Source organism: Haliotis cracherodii, unplaced genomic scaffold (assembly GCF_022045235.1).
Source record: "Haliotis cracherodii isolate W230 unplaced genomic scaffold, xgHalCrac1.p SCAF_5, whole genome shotgun sequence".
NCBI classification, from domain to species: Eukaryota; Metazoa; Mollusca; class Gastropoda; order Lepetellida; family Haliotidae; genus Haliotis; species Haliotis cracherodii.
This window is the reverse complement of record NW_027266308.1, coordinates 4,439,490-4,455,831: the sequence shown is the minus strand read 5'-3', so window position 1 is coordinate 4,455,831 and position 16,342 is coordinate 4,439,490. Positions and strand designations below refer to the sequence as shown.

At 40.6% G+C, this 16,342-nt stretch overlaps 1 protein-coding gene across 1 annotated transcript; it reads right to left on the bottom strand.

The window, feature by feature from the left end:
* Positions 1 to 11,363: 11,363 nt before the first annotated feature.
* On the bottom strand, positions 11,364 to 15,675 carry LOC139443198 (uncharacterized). The gene is made up of 3 exons (XM_071224160.1): positions 15,486 to 15,675; positions 12,084 to 12,230; positions 11,364 to 11,509 (listed from the first exon to the last, which is right to left on the bottom strand). The coding sequence occupies exons 1-3, from the start codon at positions 15,673 to 15,675 to the stop codon at positions 11,364 to 11,366; spliced, it is 483 nt and encodes a 160-aa protein (XP_071080261.1).
* Between the last annotated feature and the right edge of the window lie 667 nt (positions 15,676 to 16,342).

Genomic DNA, 16,342 nt, shown 5'->3' with positions numbered 1-16,342 from the left:
CCCCGCACTCAGCAATATTCCAGCTTTATGACGGCTGTCTGTAAATAATCGAGCCTAGACCAGACAATGCAGTAGTTGACATCATGTGCATCGATCCATACAATTGGGATCGATGACATGTGATACACCAACCAATTTTTTAAGTCAGCGAGCCTGACCACCCGATCTCGTTAGTCGCCTCTTACGACAACATAGTCGTCTTTCACGGCAAGTATTGGAAGCTGAAGACCTATTCTACCCCGGATCTACACGGGTCACAAAGTTGAAAAATCAAATGTTTTGACAAAATGGAACTTTTTTCTGAGATTGAAAAATGTCAAGCAATTTTGTTTATTTTTGAGTTTTTGAGAATCCACATGACATTAATTCCATTGTCTCAAATACTTTCTGTGAATATAAAGAAAGCGCTTCCTTGATTGTAGTAAGGATTATGGTTAGTCTTTGAGACATCGATTTAGTGGTACATTTGCTGGACCCAGCAATATATTTATCTTTATTTGGATTTTTATGGAGCTTTGGAATCCAGTACAAAAGAGGAATTGACATGTCTTCAGGTTTTAGAGTCAAGTCAAAAGTTGACAGTACTGATTTATGGTTTAGGCAGATTTCTTCTAAACAAGGGGATGTTCAGGCATGTAGAACAACGTAAAACGTAACGATGTATTTGTTTTCAAAGGGTATTTGGTCACTTACGAAAGGGATCAAAGGCTCTTTATTGCAACCTGTACTCTATTTGGTAATGTTGGACTTTAAGAATGATTTATGGCTATTGTGATATCCAGCTATACGTGAAGCCTGTCAAACGATAAACATCGAGTTTTGATAACATGGTTACAACCCGACCGAGGATCGGCAATTGGGTATCGAGTGACGATGAGTAGCAGTGTGTGCAGAGTAATACGTACATTGCCAGCGCGAACTGAACGACAAGTACGTGCAGGTGTAGTATTTAAAGCGCCATTGGCCAACTTCACTGCTAAATGTAACCGCTGGCTGTCTGAAGTTTGAAGTAACTCCAATTTAAAAAAAACAATCAAACAAAAAAAGATGCATGAAGTAAAATGTATTGAAAAGATCAAAATCTCAACAAAAGCAACATTTAAAATGGCAGTCATACATTATCGGATATTGGCATGACAGTTGCCCGACTTTAGGCGGGGTTGAGAGAGAGAGAGAGAGAGAGAGAGAGAGAGAGAGAGAGAGAGAGAGAGAGAGAGAGAGTTTGGTTTTACGCCGCTTTTAACAGTATTCCAGTTATATCGCGGCGTGTCAGCTTAATGTGGGAGGGAAGCCCGAAGTGATGCAGGTCTCAGACGTTTAGCACTTCGGTGAAACCAACGAGCACGGGTATGGTGCTGACAAACCTAGAAACATAATCGGGGTGAACCGGGATTCGAATCCACAATCATATCCGGCGCACAGAAATAGCTAGTCGTTTGATGATGTCACGTGGGATGCGTCATACTTCTTGGAGGGCCTGGGTCAGTTTAGGGAAGGACATGTTTATGGAACGTGCAGGCAACGGCAACGGCAACACGTGGACGTTGTTGGCGGCAAGGACGTTCTGCACGATTCTGGCTGCGGTGTTTGTTGTTTAACGCCGCATTCAGCAATATTCCAGATGTGTGACGGCGTTCTGAAAGTAATCAAGTGATCGACATCACGATCTACGCAATTGGGATACGATGTCAGCGAGCCTCACACCCGATCCCGCCAGGCTCCTGTTACGACAAGCATAATCGTCTTTTACAGCAAGCATCACGGGTGATTCCGGCTGTATAGGGTCTGGCTTTGTCATGCTGATAAAGGACCCCACGTGGCCTCTGTTAACAAAATGGTAGGACAATCGCACGAAGAATGCCTTCCATGTAACGCTGAGCTGTCGAATTCCCGTAAACGAAGACCAGCGGTGTTCCTCCTCCCCCTCCAACATACGGCACGATCACCTGGTCGCATCATGCCGCCGTTCCTCCTCCCCCTCGGGGATAAACACGCTCTCTTCCATCAGCACCGAACAGACAGAACCGGCTTTTATCAGTGAAGACGACCCTCTGCCAGTCGCGTCGCCGCCAACGACGTTCAGTCCGCGTCCATCTCAATCCCTGATAACGACGCTGCACTGTCAATAATTGTCCTCGGATAGGTCTGTAAGCCCTAATTCCTTGAGCCCTTATTCGTCTGGCCACTGTCTGTCGACTAACCAACCATATGCCTCAAGTCATTCGTCACTGATGACGTCACTGATGACGTCACTGTCAGGAACGTGACACACATAAATATGCCACGGATGTAGCACACACATACATATACCATGATGCAGCTATCACGACTATCCAATTTAGTCATATATATCGCATCGCTGGAATCCCTGTCAATATACCACCAACTCCCAAAAGAACAGAATGTGTACTTTACTGAGGAAATGTTATCCCAAATAAAATATTTGTTACATTTTACACTTTCATAATGGCTTTTCGTGTTCATGGGAGCCGTGTCAATTCACACTTGTCAAGGGGTACACAAAGTACGTGATCTGGACTATCAGTTGTCGGACTTTCATTTTTTGGAAGCTTCGATGGCTGAGTGGGTTAGATCGATGACTTTGTGCGCTGGCGGTTTGGTGACTCACACTAAGGGTGTGGCTTCGAGTCCAGAATGGACTCAACCCCTAAAAGTACCCGTTTTTTCCTTCACTAAGAAGTGTTAACCCACTTTCTAAACGGCATTGTATATTCATGATTTTGTTCTGTAATTATTTTCTCACATGAACACAAATCTTTTATCTGTGACGATCTTGTGTATTGTGTATATATGTGTTTACATCATCCCATATCAGTTATTGTGAAACGCCAAGGGCAACGATATTACAATCTTCAAGCTGTTAACATGGCATTCCAATGTCACGGTGCACGCCTGTGCACTAAAGCACTGAGGAGATATCGAATAGCTCTGATCGAAAAATTTAATTGGATAACGTTTAACCAATCATCCTGCGACAAGGGCTTACATGACTTCCCATTAAACACATTTCCTGGAATTGTGGGTGTTTCAATGAAACGCTTTGTCCTTTATGGCTAGGGCTGAATGCTCTTGTAACACAAGGTCAGGTCAAGTTCGCCGATTTACACACAGTGAAGCAGCTATCGGGCTTGTTGTGACATTATGTAAATTACGGCGACTAACGGGACCGGTTTGACAGGGTCGCTGAAGTGGTTGATGCATGTCATCGTGTCCCAGTTGCAGAGATCGAGCCCCGTATTGTCTGATCCAGACTATTATGTACATGCCGACGTATATAGCTGGAGTGCGGCGTTAAATAGCAAAGGGACATAAAACGTAACCACGTCTGAGACTAATTCAGTCACCTAGCACATAATGTTGTAGACTGTTGTATCTCAGACTGTATGGCTGAATAATGCATACTGACACGTGAAGGAAATTAAGACTAAAAGCAACGAAAACCGTTTCATAACCATAAGAAATATCTTCTCAGTACGATTCCAGAGTCCATTGTACGATTCACAATCATGTGTCTATGGTACAGTATCAAATAGTCTTGGTAACAGGTTGCAGTGAAAGGTGAGCGTATCCCCCGCCCGTCACGGCACCCGTCACAAACACATGCAGAGGCAAGTCAACCGTTCAACTGAATAAAAACACGGGAACATTTGGCACAAGTCAAAGTAATTGCAGCATACATCAAAACTTACAAATAACTTGAATGTTGCAGCCCTGATCAAACAACTTTGTGCCAGAGTGGTATGATCTCTGGCAGAGATTTCTGATGAATGTGGAAAGGTTTTTGTGGCTTTTTTAAAAATCTTCGCAGAAAGAGCATGCTCGGTTGTATCTCAAAAGGAAAAGAGGAATATTGCTCGACATAAAGGGATGTTACAATGGTAATAAAAACCAATCCAAGTAATATTTTGCTTCTTCAATTATCTTCAAACATCTTACGGCCCGCAAAGAAGGAACCCAATTGTTTTGAATAAACGTGACAAAACCCTTTCCATATTCGTAAGAAATCTCTACCGAAAGCAAAATCGATTGTACGATTCCGACTACATCGTGACCATATGTTTATGAATCCCTATCTCATAGTGATACCAGGTGTTCGCGAAAAGGTGAGCGTATCCTGCCCCACCAGTAGCACCCGTCACAAACACATGCAAAGGCAAGTCAATTGTTCACCTGAATAAACACGGAACATATTATACACGTCAAAATAGGTATGTTAACAATATCAAATGTTGATATGTCATGAAAACCAGGTAAAGACACTTGTAACACACAGAGACCCCAGGCCAAGCAGGAACCCCCCAAATCACTAGAAGCTTCTTACCAGTCAACCAAACCACTGCCAAGAAAACCCCAAAACAATTGTACAATAGCATACATTTCAATCAAGTTATAATATCTCGTTCAAAGTTCAGGTTCAGATATTCCTCGCATGATCCGATGATGTCAACAGCTTCCAAGGTCATATGAGTTGCTTTAAGGGTGTCTGCTGTTTTTTGTTTGTTGTTTCGGAAGGAGAAGAAACTAAAACTGCTAACGATATATTATATCGTTCCACTATCACTGATATAAAACAACATGGATTGTTGGTACGAACTTTATAAAAAATATCAAAATCAGTGTACTTATTGAATCGTCACTTCAACACTGACAGAATTATTATAGTCGTTTTTAATACAGTGACTGTTCCCATGCTGAGTATCATAGCAACTCCTGGAATAAAAAACCCACTATTGTATGCTATAAAACTAACGCAGTAACAAAAGTCGTAAATATTGCAAATCAAATTTACGAGCACTCTAATCTTGGCAATTACTTGAAGAAACCCTCATCGTAAAAACACACGTTATACTTAGGACAATGATAAAGTCTTATTCGACGCTGAAGCGACTCTTGTTGTTTGATCAGGGTCACAACATTCAAGATCTTGGTGAAGATTTTAAAGTGGTTGGTAGACACATCGAGGACGTTTCCACGTTTGACGCATCAGTGACAAAGCTGAAGACTGATGCAAATCCCATATGTCACCTTGTTTGTTCAGGCGCATGTTTGATTTGCCTTTGCATGTGTTTGCGACAGGTGGTCCCGATGTGCCAGGATAGCTCAGTTGGAAACGTAAAACAAACTGTGCTTTTAGTAGAGATTTCTCATGTCGCTTTTATTAAACTACTCGTACATATCTGTATTACCAGATTATTATCTTCTGTTTGTACTATGTTGTGTGAAATGTTAGTTCTGGTGCAGGATGTTTCGATTTCGTTGCGCGATATTGATTGGACTATGCATAGACTCGTTAACCCAGCCAAAATGTAACTCCATAATACCAGCCTAGTTCGGCAAGGGTGGAAACTGGACTTTTATAGTCAGTTAACGCCCTATGCCTCGGGGACATGATGTTGACTAGAAGTGAAAACCCTGCTTTGTGTTTAAATTGTTTATTGTAGTGAGAGAAAATATCACATACAGTTCACTTGATCAATCATTATTACTTTTGTTTTCTCTTTCATAACCGTCTCTTATTTGTATTTCTTATCCATCAAAGAAAGAACGACCGCGCAATAACAATATATTATGTCCCCTTTTTCTGGATGCCTCCGTTGGTCATTTCCGTAAACCCTTAAAAGATAAGTTACTTGAGAACTGAATAGGAACATGAACAGAATCAATAATAGTTGACGTAACTACAGCACCAGGCTGTATCCTACACAGTACCATGTAGTATCCTTTACAGTACCATGCAGTATCATATGCAGCAACATGTGTATCCTACACAGTATGATGCAGTATCCTATATAGTACCACGCAGTATCCTATTAAGTACCATGCAGTGTCTTATACAGTACCGTTTAGTATCCTATACAGTACCATGTAGTATCCTCTATAGTACCATGCAGTATCCTATACAGTACAGTGCAGTGTCTTATACAGTACCGTTTAGTATCCTATACAGTGCCATCATGTATCCTATACAGTATCATGCAATATTCTATACAGTATCATGCAGTATTCTGGACAGGACCATGCAGTATCTCATACAGTACCATGATTATCCAATACAGTACCGTGTAGTATTTTATACAGTACCACGTAGTATCCCATACAGTACCGTACACAATCCTATACAGTACAATGTAGTTTCCTATACAGTACCACGCAGTATCCCATAGAGTACCATGCAGTATCCAATACAGTACCATGTAGTATCCTATACAGTCGGCGCAGTATCCCATACAGTACCATACACAATCCTATACAGTACAATGTAGGATCCTATACAGTACTACGCAGTATCCCAAACAGTACCATGCAGTATCCTATAGAGTACCCATGCAGTATCCTATGCAGTATCATGCAGTATCCTATACAGTACCGTGCAGTATCCTATTAGTAATGCGCAATATCCTATACAGTACTATCCTGTATCCTATGCAGTATCCTATACAGTACAATGTAGGATCCTATACAGTACTACGCAGTATCCCATACAGTACCATGCAGTATCCTATAGAGTACCCATGCAGTATCCTATGCAGTATCATGCAGTATCCTATACAGTACCGTGCAGTATCCTATTAGTAATGCGCAATATCCTATACAGTACTATCCTGTATCCTATACAGTATCATGCAGTATCCTATACAGTACCACGCAGTATCCCATACAGTACCGTGCAGTATCATCTAAAGTACCGCGTAGCATCCTTAACAGTACCATGCAATATCCTATACAGTACCACGCAGTATCCCATAAAGCACCTTGCAGTATCCCTTACAGCACCATATAGTATCCTATACAGTACCATGCAGTATCATATACAGTACCATGCAGTATCTTATACAGTACCATGTAGTATCCTATACAGTACCATGCCGTATCCTGTCAGTACCATCCTGTATCCTTTACAGTATCATGCAGTATTCTATACAGCACCATGCTGTATCCAACACAGCATCATGCAGTATCCTATATAGATACCATGGAGTATCCCATACAGTATCATGCAGTATCCTATACAGTACCATCCTGTATCCTATACAGTACCTCCCTGTGTCCTTTACAGCACCATCCTGTATCCTATACAGTACCATCCTGTATTTTATACAGTATCATGCAGTATCCTATACAGTACCACCCTGTATCCTATATAGTACCATCCTGTATCCTTTGCAGTACCATCCTGTATCCTATACAGTACCATGCAATGTCCATTACAGTACCGTGTAGTATCTTATACAGTACCGTGTAGTATCCTATATAGTACCATCCTGTATCCTATACAGTATCATGCAGTATCCTATACAGTACCATGCAATATCCTATACAGTCCCATCCTGTATCCTATACACTACCGTCCTGTATCCTATACAACATCATGCAATTTTCCTATACAGTACCATCCTGTATCTAATACAGTATCATGCAGTATCCTATACAGTACCATGTAGTATCCTATACAGTACCATCCTGTATCCTATACAGTATCATGCAGTATCCTATACAGTACCATCCTGTATCCTATACAGTATCATGCAGTATCCTATACAGTACCATGCAGTATCCTATACAGCATCATGCGGTATCCTATACAGTATCATGCAATTTTCCTATACAGTACCATGCAGTATCGTACACAGTACCACGCAGTATCCTATTCAGTACCATGCAGTATCTTACACAGTACCACACAGTATCCTATTCAGTACCATGCAGTATCATATACTGTAACATGTACACTATACAGTGCCACAGGGTATCCTACTGTATCTTATTCAGCACCATGCAGTATCCTATACAGTACCATGCAGTATCCCATACAGTACCGTGCAGTATCATCTACAGTACCGTGTAGTGTCCTATACAGTACCATGCAGTATCCTATACGGTACTATACATTATCTTATACAGTACCATGCTGTATCCTATGCAATACCATACCGTATCTTACACAGTACCATGCATAATGCAATACAGTATCATGCAGTATCCTATACAGTACCATGTAGTACACTATACAGTACCATGTAGTTTGTTTAAACCATGCCTTATCTAATACAGTTCCATGCTGTATCCTATACAGTATCATGCAGTTTCCTATTCAATACTATGCAGTATCATATACTGTAACATGTAGTACACTATACAGTACCATACAGTATCCTGTACAGTACCATGCTGTATCTTATTCAGCACAACGCAGTATCCTATACAGTGCCAAGTAGTATACTATACAGTACCATGTAGTACACTATACAGCACCATGTATTATCCAATACAGTACCATGATGTATCCTATACAGTACGATGTAGTACACTATACAGTACCATGCATTATCCAATACAGTACCATGCTGTATCCTTTACAGTATCATGCGGTACCCTATACAGTACTATGCAGTATGTTACACAGTACCATGCAGGTTCCTATACAGTACCATGAGGTATCCTATACAGCACCATGAAGTACACGATATAGTACCGCGCAGTACTATAAAGTATCATTCAGTATCCTATACAGTACCATGCAGTATCTTACACAGTAACATGCAGTATCCTATACAGTAACATGTAGTATCCTATACAGCACCATGAAGTACACGATATAGTACCACGCAGTACTATAACGTATCAGGCCGTATCTTATACAGTACCGTGCAGTACACTAAACAGTACCATGCAGTATCCTATATTGTACCATGTAGTATCCTTTACAGTACCATGCGTTAACCTATCTAGTACCTGGCATTACACTATACAGTACGATGCAGTATCCTATATAGTGTCATGCAGTATCCTTTACAGTACCGTGCAGTATCCTATGCAGTGTCATGCAGTATCCTATACAGTACCATGCAGTATCCTATGCAGTATCTGACACAGTACCATATAGTATCCTATGCAGTTCAATGCAGTGTCATGCAGTATCCTTTACAGTATCATGCAGTATCCTATCTAGTACATGGCTTTACACTATACAGTACCATGCAGTATCCCTTACAGTATCATTCATCATAGTATCATAGTATCTTACCACTTGTATCTTCACCACGTGGGTAATAAAATGCAGTATCTTATGCAGTATCTTACACAGTACCTTACACAGTACCATACAGTATCCTATACATTACCATACAGTATCCTAGACAGTACAATGTAGTATCCTAGACAGTACTATACAGCATCCTAAGCAATACTATGCAGTATCCTACACAGTACCATACAGTATTCTATATATTACCGTGCAGTATCCTATGCAGTACCGTGCAATTTCCTATACAGTACTATGCAATATCCTATACAGTATCTTACACAGTACCATATAGTATCCTATGCAGTTCCATGCAGTATCCTATACAGTACCATGCAGTATCCTATACAGTACCATGCAGTATTCTATTGTAGTTGAGAAAGTGAATGACGTCTCGCGATTTTTTTAATGAATGAAAAAGGTAGTTCCGGTGTAACAGAGGTCACAGGTATCCAATCAAATCGAATAAAACGAGGTCAACCTTGTACGACAGACGTGTGACGTACGGATTTAGTATCCTACCACTTGTATCTTCACCACGTGGGTAATAACATGCAGTATCCTATGCAGTATCTTACACAGTAACTTACACAGTACCATACAGTATCCGATACAGTACCATGCAGTATGCTATACAGTACTATGCAGGATCCTATACAGTACCACGCAGTATCCTATACAGTACCATACAGTATCCGATACAGTACCACGCAGTATCCTATACAGTACCATGCAGTATTCTATACAGTACCATGCACTATCCTATACGGTACCGTGACGTATCCTTTATAGTATCATGCAGTATTCTATATTGTACCATGCAGTATCCTATACAGTATCATGCAGTATCCTTTACAGTACCATGCAGTATCCTATACAGTACTATGCAGTATCTTACACAGTACCATGCAGGTTCCTATACTGTACCATGCAGTATCCTATACAGCACCATGAAGTACACGATATAGTACCGCGCAGTACTATAACGTATCATGCCGTATCCTATACAGCACCGTGCAGTACACTATACAGTATCATGCAGTATCCTATATAGTGTCATGCAGTTTCCTTTACAGTATCATGCAGTATCCTATCTAGTACATGGCTTTACACGATACAGTATCATGACATACACTACACAGTATCATGCAGTATCCCATAAAGTATCGTGCATCATAGTATCATAGTATCTTACCACTTGTATCTTCACCACGTGGGTAATAAAATGCAGTATCGTAAACAGTACCTTACACAGTACCATACAGTATCCTATACATTACCATACAGTATCCTATACAGTACAATGTAGTATCCTAGAAAGTACTATACAGTATCCTAAGCAATACCATGCAATATCCTACACAGTACCATACAGTATTCTATATATTACCGTGCAGTATCCTATGCAGTACCGTGCAGTATCCTATACAGTACCGTGCAGTATCCTTTACAGTATCATGCAGTATTCTATATTGTACCATGCAGTAGCCTATACAGTACCATGTAGTATCCGATACAGTACCATGCAGTATCGTATACAGTACTATGCAGGATCCTATACAGTACCATGCAGTATCCTATGCAGTACCGTGCAGTATCCTATACAGTACCGTGACATATCATTTATAGTATCATTCAGTATTCTATATTGTATCATGCAGTATCCTATACAGTATCATGCAGTATCCTTTACAGTACCACTGAGTATCCTATACAGTACCATACAGTATCCCATACAGTACCGTGCAGTATCCTATACAGTATCATGCACTGTTTTATACAGTACCATGCATTATTCAATTCAAATAATGTCCAAAACAATATCCAAACAACCCATACAATCCCATGTTATCGAAGGAGGGATTGACCCACCCTGTTACCACGACTCCCTGTATAATCCATGGCAATACCCAGGAATGTCTGTTTGACTGACTGAGTCACGTCTCTAATACAAACTTAAAACAATCAGGACAAACACATTTTCACAGCAAGAACAGACCTTTATTGACCAAAATCAATAAACGTCGGATGACGTCGGACGGAAATCTGATACAAAAACAATTACGCATGTTAATTCCAACATGTGTAACCAGATGAGAATATTGAAATAAAACCCGTGACAAATAATGTTTGAAATATAATATTGTTTAATAAATCTTAAATATGCATACTACAAAGGCGTAAGATTGAATTCACTAAACTGTTGTCATGGATTTTAAGTAAGAAACATATTTTTGCTCTAAATGTACCAATGCTATCAATTACAAAGCACAGTCTGTAAGCACTTATAAGTCATTCATGTTAGAGGACTTCGCTCCACTTAACCAATGAGGAGAACGATTCCAGTACCACCGTAAAGCAGACCCCCAATTATTGTCAGGGCGAAAGACCAGCTCAAGTCAAATATCTTATACATTTCTGTGGCCTTGGCAGCAAAGACGATGATTCCAATAATAGTAAATCCTGCTGCAAAACATAAACATAATAATATGTAAAACGAAGAGAACACTCCCAATAGGATTTCCTGAAAATGCTTGACAAAAATATTTATATTTCAGACTGTTGGGGAAAAAAATGCCTGGAGAAATATCTAATCTTGATATAGATCCCAGCTCCGTCCCCCACCTCCGTCAGAATATCAAATAGTTGGTCCTCAGCAAAAATTATCAGAATGGAAAGTTTGTTTGTTGCCTACATTTCACGAAGAATGCCGGGATGTGTGTTGCGTGATTAATTCATATAAGACAAGAGTATAAGGAACCAATTCAAATCTTATTTTGAACTTTTCAGAAAACGAGGGCGGTCGGGTAGCCTAGTGGTTAAAGCGTTCGCTCGTTAGGCCGAAGACCCGGGTTCGATTCCCGATATGGGTACAACGTGTGGAGCCCATTTCTGGTGTCCCCCGCTGTGATATTGCTGGAATATTGCTAACAGCGGTGTAAAACCATACCCACCCACCCACTCACCCACCCACTCACCCACTCACCCACTCACTCACTCACTCACTCAGAAAACGAAATGTTTCCTGAAGTTGTCTTACCTGCAGCAAAGGCCAGAATGAACGCAACCATTTTGAACAACTGTTGGTCTGTTTTGAAAAACAGGTAGACAATGATGACAGCCAGAGACCCCAGGCCAAGCAGGAACTGCAGGATCACCAGAGCCTTGGTGCCAGTCAACCACTCCACTGCAATGAAACACCCGTAATTGTAATTGTGATTACAATTGTAAAAAAGTAAATCTTTCTGTCTATGTATAATTGTATTTTCAAAGTTTAGGTAAACTTGTTTCTCGCATGCACAGCCGAATTCCAAGTTGATATGCGAATTTTAAGGTGATACATATCTCAGGTTGTCTGCTGTTATGAAACTAAAATGTCAAAACAATATATACTAAACCGCAAAAGAAACGTCACCCCAAGTAACATTGCATGAAAAGTTGTCATTTAAATATCTGGGTAATTTTTGTCAAAGTTTCTATATTTTAACATTATCTTGTCCGGAAAAATGAAATTTGCTGATAAAAAACCAAAGCAGATGACAATACAACCGATCGCCCAAACGGATCACGGCAACGGCCATGGTAACCCGATGCACGTGAGTTCCGTGCAAATTGAAATGCACATGCGTTCCCCCATTTCCCCCAGATCGGATAACATTCATTCGTTATTGAGAGAGAGAGAGAGAGAGAGAGAGAGAGAGAGAGAGAGAGACGCCGTGGGGAACGTTATTCGTATGCTTGTGTTGTTGAGAGAGGCTCGTCGCCGCAACCACAAGTTTCAGCATGATAACGCCCGAGCCCACACTGTGAGCGCAACAAGAGACTTCCTCCAGCAGAACGGGATAAGAACCATGCAGTGACCTGCCCTCAGTCCCGATTAAAATCTCATCGAGCACCTGTGGGACAAGATTCAAAGACGGCTGAATGACGTCCGACCAAGGCCGACAACTACAGCTGAACTGCGTCAGGCGTTCCTCAGAGTGTGGGCTCAAGTGCCAATGGCCTTCATTAACTGCCTCATTCATTCCATGTATCGACGTTGCACGGCAGTCATCAATGCACATGGCGGACACACGAGATACTGACTTGTGATGCCATTTTCTCAGAGAATAGTGTTGTGTTTTACTTTAAGAACATTTAACACTTTAATTTCAACCTTGATGATCAGTTTTGCCAAGTTCTCAGGTCTCAAAGTATGTTTACAGTGTTTGGACAAATATGGTTTCTCATATATCTCATTCGTAGTATTTTTCTGCATACCAGACTTTTAAATCGTAGTATCTTTGTTAGTTTTATTCCATGGCTAAACTTGCATATAATCGCCAGCGACTGAAGGGGTGGTGTAAATCCTGCCGGGGTCCATGCAGGAAGCAAAGGTACTGTAAGTCCCCATGGTCCCTGGTGTGGTGATCTCCCTTTAGTTACTGACGATCTCTAGCCCATTTTTATATTGTGTTGTTCCTTAATACTTAATGCTTTTAAATGTTCCGCAACTAGTTTTAAATCTTTTCTGTGATATTCTAGTTCTCATACTGTCCTTCGCTGACAGATTTTTATAAAGTTTAAATATATGTATATTTCATGTCTAATTTCTCGTCACGATATGGCTGAAGTATTGCCGATGTGACGTAAAGCATTACCTCACTCACTCACTCACTCTCATATATCTATCCATGGTGACGTTTCTTTTGCGGTTCAGTATATGTATCACTGACAATAAAATAACAATGAATGCAAATGCAACCATTTACAATGAGTGTCAAAATGAGAGTAACATTGAAACAACTATTATAGACATGTTTAGTAGGGCTTTCATACAGAGAAGTATAGCAACTACTGGTATGAAAACCTTTCATTGTGTAAGTTACGAGAAGTTGATGAATAACAAAAGTATAAAATATTGCAAACATATGCACTAGCATTCTTCTCTTGGAAATTATTATGATATTTTCTTGTAAAAGCACGTGTAATACATATTGATATCCGCAGTGATCATGTCTTATTCCATGTTTATACGACTCTCCCTCACAATTTGTTTGATTAAGGTTAAAACATTCAAGATCTCAGTAAAGCTTTCAATATAGTTTACGGTAGACACACGAAGGACTTTTCGAAATGTGACGCATCTGTGACAAACACGATGTGCGATGCATGTACGTGTGTGTCCACATGTTTGTTCAAGTGCATGTTTGACTTGCCTTTGCATGTGTTTGTGACGGGTGATACCGATGGGCCAGGATACGCTGATCTGATATAGTTGGAGACCAGTGAGAACGCCTCATCTGTTTCATATTTAGATCTATGCATACAGCGTGACAAAACACTCTCCACTAGAGAGATGGCTGACGTAAACTTTCCAACCTGGCAACTTCCATTACACTTGAAAAATATGTTGACACAGTTCTCGATTAAAATTATGAAAACTGAACAAACGAACATTCCGGAATGTCTAATATATGGTTGCGATTGTATGGCAGTGCTTCCCTGTGCAACGCCTCCTCCGTTCAAATGTTTATCCCACGGAAGCGAGAGATAGACGATAATTTTGGTGGAATCAGTAATACGGGCCGTAACTGTCGTTCGGAATACCCCGCGTTATAACGTTTTTGAGGTTGCATGATCAAAAAACACATTCCGACTGTCACTTTCATGACGCTTTGATTGGTCTGATGAAAGGTCGTTCTGACGTGACCTGTAATGGGATGTCCTCAGATCTTTGTTTAGCGATAGCGAGAACTAAGACCTGTTTTTAACGAGATTGTCTTTTTTGTCACTTTTATTCACTATTGGGAAAGAGTGGAAGTGTCACAGGGGTAACTAAGAGTACTAAAAGTGACTTTCCGCACAAACAGTTACTGGCAAAAATATATTTGACATGGTAGATATTTAGCTGATCAACACGGGGTCATTCAGACACCGCAGCGTGTGACCAGGTGTCACCTACACAAAGCCACACTTAGGCATGTATACTTTCACGGAGACCCATGGAAATCCTGGGTACAATAGGTCTCCAGCAACCCATGCTTGTCGTAAAAGGCGACTTTTCCTGTCGGAAGAGGCGACTAACAGGATCGGGTGGTTCATGCATGTCATCTTATCCCAATTGCGTGGTTCGATGTTCATGATATCAATCACTGTATTGTCTAGTTCAGACTCGATTATTTACAGACCACCGTCTTATAGCTGGAATACTGCTGAGTGCGGCGTTAAACAACAAAACAAACAAACTTTCATGGATATTTTGTCGCCTTATTAAAACTGCTGTGTTAAGAATGCATAACGTTTGCATACTCCGGTGAACCTTCCAAGCCCGCCTCTTTCCTTGAACCGAAATTATTGAAAATGTTTTTGATTAATGTAAAATATGAAGAAATCAACTATGGTGTGACGAATTGTAATCATACAAGAACGATACGAGTTCTGAAATCTAAATGAAACGTACCTCCTGAAGAGTCTAATGAAGAACAACTTGCACCATTGCAAGTTTTGAATAATCCGAAATTCGCAACAAGCGATCCTGCGCTCAAACTCATCCAGTAATCAGTTGCAAATCCGATGACATCAAATAAAAGAGCGGCTCCTGCCAGACCCAGTCCAACCTTTGACAGCACAGACGCCTCCGAAAACCCCATGATTCCTCTTCAGGCAGAATGCAGGTGTAATGGTGAGAGGTCTGCATACAAATCACTGGGAGGGCCGCCACATATTTATATCTTAAGCAGTGTGTTTTGGTCGTTATCGCCTGGTTACTTGGTAGTATTTATGAACATACTTCTCAAATTCCACCAATCCGAATGACACTGACAAAGACGCAATACTGCGAGTCAGTGTTAGCCAATGGGAGAATCCATTACAATTTGGTGAAAGATGGTTGGTAATACGTTAACTTTAAAGCCGAGGTATTGTGGGTATAGCTATAGCTTTAACATGTCAGTACTTGAGTCGTCATTATAAGTTGTAGCAGGATCACGAGGGGAACGTGGGGTTTTATGCGTCCAGCGTTAGGTTTAATAAAACGAGCCGGAGGCCGGATGCTAGTGGTATGAAACCTAACGAGGCACGCATATAACCCCATGTACCCGACTTATCCTGCTACAACGAATTTATCTTACCAATATTTTTGATATGACATGGTTATTCAAACAAATTCAAAATTGATAGAAAACAGAGGTTGCATTGCGTTTATTATACAAACTGAAATATTAGGACACGCCCGGCATGTAATAAACTTCGTGTCGAGCAGGGTTTTTTATATAATGAACAACAAAAGTTCCTTTGACATTGAATAAGACTTAATGC

What these genes read in the sequence shown, in the direction of transcription:
- LOC139443198 (XM_071224160.1), bottom strand. Translation starts at nt 15,675, where the DNA reads ATGGGGTTTTCGGAGGCGTCTGTGCTGTCAAAGGTTGGACTGGGTCTG. An exon ending in TTCATTAGACTCTTCAGGAG is followed by an intron (nt 12,231 to 15,485) that starts GTACGTTTCATT and finishes GTTTCATTGCAG; the next exon opens with TGGAGTGGTTGACTGGCACC. An exon ending in CATTCTGGCCTTTGCTGCAG is followed by an intron (nt 11,510 to 12,083) that starts GTAAGACAACTT and finishes TATGTTTTGCAG; the next exon opens with CAGGATTTACTATTATTGGA.